This window comes from Pollicipes pollicipes, unplaced genomic scaffold (genome assembly GCF_011947565.3).
Source record: "Pollicipes pollicipes isolate AB1234 unplaced genomic scaffold, Ppol_2.1 Scaffold_1600;HRSCAF=1878_pilon_pilon_pilon, whole genome shotgun sequence".
Taxonomy (NCBI): domain Eukaryota; kingdom Metazoa; phylum Arthropoda; class Thecostraca; order Pollicipedomorpha; family Pollicipedidae; genus Pollicipes; species Pollicipes pollicipes.
In genome coordinates this window covers 17,032,902-17,041,234 of record NW_023595962.1, presented here as the reverse complement: position 1 = coordinate 17,041,234, position 8,333 = coordinate 17,032,902, and the positions used below count along the sequence as shown (strand labels likewise).

The 8,333-nt window shown below is 52.5% G+C and overlaps 1 protein-coding gene across 2 annotated transcripts in view; it reads right to left on the bottom strand.

Annotated features, from left to right (window-relative positions):
• Positions 1-441: 441 nt before the first annotated feature.
• LOC119090287 (dipeptidyl peptidase 1) overlaps positions 442-8,333 on the bottom strand; it is a 12,288-nt gene continuing 4,396 nt past the window's right edge. For both annotated transcript variants that reach the window (XM_037213074.1, XM_037213081.1), the window contains exons 2-11: positions 8,100-8,253; positions 7,061-7,158; positions 6,177-6,368; positions 5,264-5,390; positions 3,826-3,985; positions 3,328-3,514; positions 2,617-2,731; positions 1,990-2,150; positions 1,449-1,558; positions 442-1,121 (exon numbers count right to left, since the gene is read on the bottom strand). In XM_037213074.1, coding sequence (XP_037068969.1) covers positions 1,052-1,121; positions 1,449-1,558; positions 1,990-2,150; positions 2,617-2,731; positions 3,328-3,514; positions 3,826-3,985; positions 5,264-5,390; positions 6,177-6,368; positions 7,061-7,158; positions 8,100-8,253 — 1,374 coding nt within the window. In that variant the 3' untranslated portion in view covers positions 442-1,051. The remainder of the gene's footprint in view (positions 1,122-1,448; positions 1,559-1,989; positions 2,151-2,616; positions 2,732-3,327; positions 3,515-3,825; positions 3,986-5,263; positions 5,391-6,176; positions 6,369-7,060; positions 7,159-8,099; positions 8,254-8,333) is intronic.

The window sequence follows — 8,333 nt, the reverse complement described above, 5'->3', positions numbered from 1 at the left end:
TGTGTGTGTGTGTGTGTGTGTGTGTGTGTGTGTGTGTGTGTGTGTGTGTGTGTGTGTGTGTGTGTGTGTGTGTGTGTGTGTGTGTGTGTGTGTGTGTGTGTGTGTGTGTGTGTGTGTGTGTGTGTGTGTGTGTGTGTGTGTGTGTGTGTGTGTGTGTGTGTGTGTGTGTGTGTGTGTGTGTGTGTGTGTGTGTGTGTGTGTGTGTGTGTGTGTGTGTGTGTGTGTGTGTGTGTGTGTGTGTGTGTGTGTGTGTGTGTGTGTGTGTGTGTGTGTGTGTGTGTGTGTGTGTGTGTGTGTGTGTGTGTGTGTGTGTGTGTGTGTGTGTGTGTGTGTGTGTGTGTGTGTGTGTGTGTGTGTGTGTGTGTGTGTGTGTGTGTGTGTGTGTGTGTGTGTGTGTGTGTGTGTGTGTGTGTGTGTGTGTGTGTGTGTGTGTGTGTGTGTGTGTGTGTGTGTGTGTGTGTGTGTGTGTGTGTGTGTGTGTGTGTGTACGTGTGTCTGGGCTAGCCCAGGTTACCGACCGCGACCGGTCACAGGCTGCTGGCAGCGTGTCCGCCGGCACAGCATCACCGGCCCTCGCAGGGGTGCACGCATCCGGAACACACCGCAGCAAGGCCGGCAGCGCACGAGTACTACAATGTAAAGATAGTCAGATACAATACATGAATCCTCCGCACCCTTGGCTTTAGAAATAGGGCATGAGTGTTAGGCGATCCAACATGGAAATAGCATTAAATATTTTGCAGTCTCGCTTGCAAGCAGACTTCATCGAAACAAACACTAAATAAGGGAGAGACATGCAACAGTCGTCGACCTGGCACGACTACGCGCGCCCTCAGCGTTCCGCTCCACGACGCCGACGCTAGTACACCGATGACGTCACTCAGTTGCTGTGACGTCATTGGCAATAAGGAGCAAGAGTTGATAATCAGTTGACAATCGTCGATCGTGCCATCAATCTAGGCTAGAGCATCAACCCGTGCTCTGGCGCCATCAGGATATACTGATGTCATCAGTATTGAATGACTTGCAGCAGTATGTGCTACTGATATGTTCAGTAGGGGCTCACGTCAATGTCAACGGCCAAGCTCTCGAAGCCACACATGTCGGTGCCGCGCTCGATCCTGCGGAAGCGGCGGATAGTCAAAGCACTGGCAGTTGGCGGATCACCGCGAGGTGTCGCCACCATCATCATGACTTGACATTTACACACAGAAAGGGGAAAACAAAATGAGAGGCACAGCCTGGTTCGGGAAGACTGCGTACAATGTTTCAAAAGCTGCATCATGGAACATAATTAGGGAAGCGAAGAGATTTAATAACCTTCCTGTCAAAATATTGCTGAGCGACAAAGGCAAAACGTCCCACTGACATCCATAATGGGCTGAGACAGATTGCTTCTGGCAGCCGTTCGCGAAACTTAGGATGTGCTTCCAGCCAACCGAGCATACCTGAAGAAGCCCTCCTCGCCCCAGTTGTCTCCCCAGGAGTTCTTGACGCTCCAGTACTTCCTGCCGTTCTCCTCCCCATATCCCACGAGCAGGACGTTGTGATTGGTAAGCTGTTGAGGTCAGCCGGGTCAGCAGGGCGCACTGGACCATATGGAACAAGTTAGTTTTGTCACGTGGACACCTGATTTAACAGTTAAACGAATCGCGTTTGGACTCAGCCCTACCTTCACCAAAAGCCACGAATGTCAATCATTAACACATCTCCAGCTTCCAACAGCGTTATTTTCACATCTTGGGTAAGGTTTTGAGGCAGAATCTTCCCCTCCCTCCCACAAGCTGGCAATGGAGTTTTACGCCTAGCGACGTTGCGCCAAAAGAAATGCCTTGGAACTTTCGATGTTACCTGCTCCAACTTTTAAACTCAAAAGTTTTTATAAGTTTTCTGCTCCAACTTTAAACAGTTCCTACTGAACAGCGTCATTATCAGCCAGCGACGAGAGTGCTAAAAAAAATATTGAAATACGACGATAGCGTAATCCACCTCGAGGGGATCGAAGCCGAACTTCCTGGTGCTGGTGACGTGATGATAGATGCCGCCCGAGTAGTCCCTGAAGTCTGGATAAACCTCGAATCCCACCGGAAGCGGACCCTTCTCCACCAGCGTGCGCATCATCTCCAGCTCACTGCAGGCACCGTAGAACCCTGCCGGAATCGGTGTCATCGCCAGTCTACCACACTCCACCAGATCGCGCATCAGCCTCGGTCACCTGCGGCCGCTGACAAATCCTCTGCGGAAAAGCGTGCTACCGTCAGTCCACCGAGACTCTCGCCAGAAAATTGTCGTTTACGTGCTGAGTGACGTGCATGCGAAATAACACGCATTCACGCGGACAAATTTGATGCCTTATCTAAACCATAATCACGGTGATGCAGAATTGTTACTAGATATGCAAAAAAACCTCGTCTTTATTAAATCTGTCTGCGTTAATAGACCATAAACTGATATGGTAAGATCACGGCACAATCCCATCATGTCCAATAAAAAAGTTGTCTGCCAGGTCTCTGTTGATGTTCACGTAAATCTGCTCAGTTTAAAGCCAGCTGGCGGGGCGTGTTTCCAACTATTGCCCTTCCCGTCCCCCCACCCTCTCCTCAGTCCTCATCCCACCGCCAACGTAGCGGAAGGCGTAGGTGAAGATGCGGTGGCAGCTGGGGTCGGTGGTGCACTGGTTGGTGTCTGTGCCCTTGTACGGATTACACGACTCCTTGACGACGCCGTAGTCCTGCCAGGAGAGGGAGACAGGCAGAGGGCGTGAGACCGCCGGGCCGGTGGCTCACCGCGACCTCTGACCTGACCTCTCCTCTCTCTCTTCTCTACCATTGGTAGGTGGCCAGAGCCGGCGATCGGCCTACGTCACAGTTCACCACAGGAACACTGGTTAGAGAAGAGAGCACTGACCATGCCACACAGATCGGTCCACTGCTGGCCAGCAGAGAGAAGTGACCATGCCACACAGATCAGTCCACTGCTGGCCAGCAGAGAGAACTGACCTTGACACACAGATCAGTCCACTGCTGGCCAGCAGAAGTAACTGACCTTAACACACAGACCAGTCCACTGCTGGCCAGCAGAAATAACTGACCTTAACACACAGATCAGTCCACTGCTGGCCATCATACCATTCAGAGCGGCGACTATCGGATGTATCTCAAGGCGTACGTTGAGCGTAACCTAGCAACCATGTCTCACCTACTGACCATGACCTCCTTCCAGTCAGACACCTGCTGATGAACCCCTGTGTCTGGTTTACTCCCACCGATCACACGCTATATCCAGCTCACGCCTACTGACCACGTCCTATGTTCGCTTGACACTGACCATGCCGTACTTCCCGGCGACCAGGTAGGGGAAGCCGCCGGCGCAGCCCTGGCTGTACTGGCTGCAGCTGACGATGTCTTGCGGTGAGAACACAGGCTGCATGGTGTTGTTGGTGAGGATGCGCACGCGTGACTCCAGCGCCGCCATCGAGGCGAACGCGTAGCACGAGCCGCACGTTCCCTGGTTCCTGCGGAAGGGGGCACGGGATCCATCAGTAGCGGCCATGGCCTGTCGAGACCAGGGGAAGAGGAGAGTCTTGCCAGGGCAGATGACACACGGCAAAAGTTCCTCGAGTAAAGCTTAGCATCAACAACTTTACCGATAGGACAAAAGATGCCATCGATGAATCTCACCACACAGATGTTCGTACCTATTTCCATCCACAGCGACGTGCCAATGACGGTGGCTAGCTTATCTGTGCGGTCACAGACAGCATCATAGCCATGACAAGTCTCCATGAACCCACCCAAGCTCTGCGCTGGATTGCCGTTGTCCCACCTGATGGGGGAGACGTAGCTGACGCCGCGGACGTCGCGCCAGTCCCAGGCGCGCGGCAGCCGGTCGCGGAGCGCGCGCTCCTGGCGTGAGGAGAGCGGCGAGCCCAGCCGGCTCATGCCGTACACGCGCGACAGGTGCCCGCCGGAGCGGCGCTGTATGTCTGCCGGGCGGAACATCCACCGGGGTCCAAAGAGTGTCCAGTGTTCAAGGAAGGCGCTGAGGACAAGTGATGCGCATTGTCCAAGCCGTTTCCTTCCTGAGCCGTGTCAAAAGTCCCAGGATTGTTCGGCCAGTGCTCTCTGTGCGAGCAGTATTAGCTGCGCCCGGCCGGGGGAAGTGAACTTCCCCGGGGATCTCCAGCTTCCAGACACCGTATGAGAAAAACACAGATACAGTTTTAAACGCTTCGTCAAAGCATGAGGAATGCGTACCAAATTTTTCACCTTGGGTCAATTGTGAGGTCACTTGAGATCACGAAAGGTAAAAAATAGCAGTCCCAACAGGTGCTCTTAAAACCTATGTTAATTCGTCAAGGCGGATGTGGAGGGCACGGAAATAGACTGTTAAGACTGTGGGAGTTCTTTCCGATTATTACTGTTAGCCCACGTGGATCGTGTCAGATCAGTTCACTGTTCAAAATGGATACACCAAAGGCATACAAGAGCGATATTTTGAACAGCGTGTTTCCAAGTTTATGTTATTGCGAGAAACTGCGGGACAAGCGCTGTGCTCGAGAAGTCGTAGGGGGAAGTCAACTCCCCCTCGCCGGCCGGGCGCGGTTAAGTCTCCGAAGAGTTTCCAATGTCCAGTGTCCCAGGAGTAAACAAACGAGCTTCAAGTTTGCCAAACATGCGATGCTTCCTCGCGAGAAGGCGATTGTAAATAAGGCTGTTCATTACACAGGCAGTAATGAGGCGTACGCGTCTCGCTTCTTAGCAACGGAGGCATGTTGCTCGTCACACGGCAGGCAACTCGGTCTGATTTTGGTTACGGAAGTCCAAACTGCGCACCGCTGGCTCGTCTCACATTTCCTAACATTTGGCCGGGGCGGGTTCAGTTGCAGCAGACCAGCTCAACTGTCGAGGGCGAACTGGTGGCGGCACGTGGCCCACCGCCACCGCCGCCGGGGGATGGGTGCGGGAAACACCGCAGCCTGAAGGCCGTGCCGTGCCAGGCGCCGCACGCGCCGCTGGCCCGCCTCCCCGCGTCACGGGACAGCCGCACCGAACAATCTCTGGCAGCCGAGAGGGAGAGCGAAGCCGGGGTAGCAGCTCGCGTGGGCGATCATTTTTACGCTGAAACGTTCGGTGCTTAAAAGTCAGTACCTCAGAGTTAGGTTCGTGTTGCACTTCGAAAGGGCATGCTATGGGTTTGCGCAGATGCCCTGACCCAGATAAGACTTCAAACCGGAGCAAACCAGATCGGCCCAGCTCTTCACCTAAGCGCGTGAACTGCTCGTGCTCGGGGTAGGCCGCTGCTGTCCAGCCGAAGTCACCGCTGTTGATGAAGTTGACTCGGTCCTGGTTGTTCCTGTGCATCACCTGGTCACTTGCCTCGCGGACCATCTGTCCGACGGGAGGCGATGGGGTCACGACTCGTGGGATCATGCCATGGAGTCAGGAGTCATGCGATGCGAGCGGCTGAGCGATTCTGGCAACACGGAGCTGTTCTTAAAGAGTGAGGATATTGAAAAACATAGATGCATAGATCTCGTCGCTGCCGTAGGAGGATATGAAATTGCATCAAACTTATTAACGAATATTCTTGATAACACATTACATTTACACCCCGGAGGTCTCAAATACCACGATTTGTAACTAAGTAGTACGTGTAAATTCGGCGGCGTGCTTGACTGGTGTGTTTACCTTCCGTATCATTTATCTTTGGGCAAATATAATAACAAATAGTTTACGTCCAGATTAGCCGTACTCTCAGTTTACCGAAGCTGTCCACACACCGGACCGTCGGCGGAATGGAGTAAGTTATCACGGCACACCTCATCTCCAGCGTCCCTCCAAGACCTTCTCCTGTGTCTCCGGTATCCCTCCAAGACCCATAGTACGCATGTGTCTCACCCCAGCACTTGTGTTTACACAAAGCGAGATCAAATGTGAGCCTGCGAGACCCAGCATTGTGATAAACCGGCACCATTGAATTATCATTTTTATCATTAAATTAGCATTGCATTATTATGTCTTTATCATTCAATTGATAAATTATGATTTATTTATATCTTATTTACCAATTATTGTTTTCCACCAGATCGTGACAAGGTCACCACCGCCCTCGCCGGCAGTGACCCTTAACCTGGCCCCGTGACCGTGTCCTGATCCGTGCCACGGCGGACGCACCTGGTGCGAGGCAGGCGCCGGCTCGACTTGCATCAGCTTCTGGCCGCGGAAGCAGGCCCAGTTGTGGGTCATGAAATCGTGCGACCAGCCCGTCTTGGTCCGATGGCAGAGGCTGTCCACGCTACCGTCGCCGTTCTCGTTATAGTCGCTGAAGGCGAAGTAGACGCGACCCATCAGGCGCACTTCGAAACCCTGGAACGGGGCGTCAGAAGGGTGTCGGTAAGAGTATCAGAGGAGATTCAAGAGACGGGACCCATCAGACCCCGAAACCCTGGGTGGAACGACGTCGGCAAGGTGGTAGAGGAGAGTTGAGAGACGCAGCTTAAGAAGCGCACCACGAAACGCTGCAGAAGGTCGTCAAGTGGGTATCTGATAATATGCTCATCAGGACATCATGATGACGATGAGGATACTGGTGATGTGCATCGATGTTTCATGATGTGTTTTTTTACACAGCTTCCAACGCAGCATGAAGGAGTTACATCGATATCATGGGGCTCTCATAGGAACTGCATGGGTCCAACATCTCATCAGCCAGGGTGCTGGTATATGAAACACGGCATTGCCATTCTACCCGCCTAAATCATGACTTTCGTCGTGAATCACTAGCTACATGAGGGATCGTGCGTCAAAATAGCACGTGTGATGCAACGTGCTCTTAAGAACAGCGAGGAAGAGGTTGCAAGGAACAGTCTGTTAACGATGAAAGAAAGCAAGTGATGAGATGAACGAAATAAAGAACCTACTGCGTCATATTGCCACGTTCTCTTTAATTTTGCTGAAAGCAGGAAAAAGCAACCACCATACATAGCCTGCATATCAGCACCGCGTAAGTACAAACGCAGTAGCGTGCGATCAGCTGTTGTGAAGCGGTTGGCCGGTACCTGGTTGTAGATGATGGTCCAGGTGCCGACGTTGCCGTACTGGTCTTCGGCTAAGTCAGGGTACTCCAGAAGCACGTTGAACTTCTTGTCGAATGTGTCTGTTGGAGCAGACCGGGGACTGGTGACAAGAGAGGAGACACGCAGGGCGACAGGCATTTGGCCAAATTATGCCGATCTGATATGGCACGTCTTGACACAAGTTCATATACCCCTCATCTTAGCACATTCGGTTTGGTACATACCCTTGATCCCTCACTGTGTTTTGCTAATACGGCCAGGTCAATACTTGCATTGCTGCACTTGGTATCCTCGACCTTCTCTTGCGTCGTGCCTAACTTTTGGTCGCGAGCAAGGCTGCCTAACAGTTGCATTTCTTGGATTGTGATTTGCAGTGTAATCATGCATGGCTTCTCGAAAAATGTCCGAAAGCCATTACCGGACACAAGTGTGATCAAACATAATTCGGCTACCGTTTCATTTTAACGTCTCTTCTTCGCATTCCGTCTCGAGGCATCCCGTCCTAAAAGCCATGACTTCGTCATATCTCGGAAAGATTGGCGACGTTGGAAGTGCAATTGGTTGATATACAGCTCGAGCACATTGCGTGGCCCTTTACTCAAGAGCACGTGGAGTCACGAGTAGTCGTGAGCTACAAAATCAGTTTGGGTAACGAGTAGCCGTTAGCTACAAAAGCAGTTTGAGTTACGGGTAGTCGTGAGCTACAAAAACAGTTTGGGTTACGGGTAGTCGTGAGCCACAAAAACAGTTTGGGTTACGAGCACTCATGCGCTACAGAACGCCACAGATCGCACCTGTCACGTCATACAAATAAAATAATAACGCAATGCCCTTCGTGTTGAGCCTCCATCTTAACCTGCAAGACAAAACTGTGGACGTGGTCTCCATGCGGAGTCAACGAGGTCCCCAACCGCGTGTTGTGTCAACTTGCCCACTTTACGTCCGCTTGATACGTCACACTCACTGTGAGACGAGCAGTGGATAGCACTGTGAGATGTTGACCGATGATCTGAAAACTCACTGTGACTGGGACAGTGTATGGCGTTGTTGCCCACGGGCCGACCCTCGTAGAGGGTCCAGCTGCCGCGGATGTCTTCGAAGCTGCAGTTGGCTGGCGTGTCGGCCAGAGATGGCGCCACCAGCGCCAGCCCCATCACCAGCACAAACAGCAACATCTGCCACGGACGGACATCGGTGTTGTCACCAATGTATGTCATTAATAGGCCACACGATCGACGACAAGGGCAGATCCAGG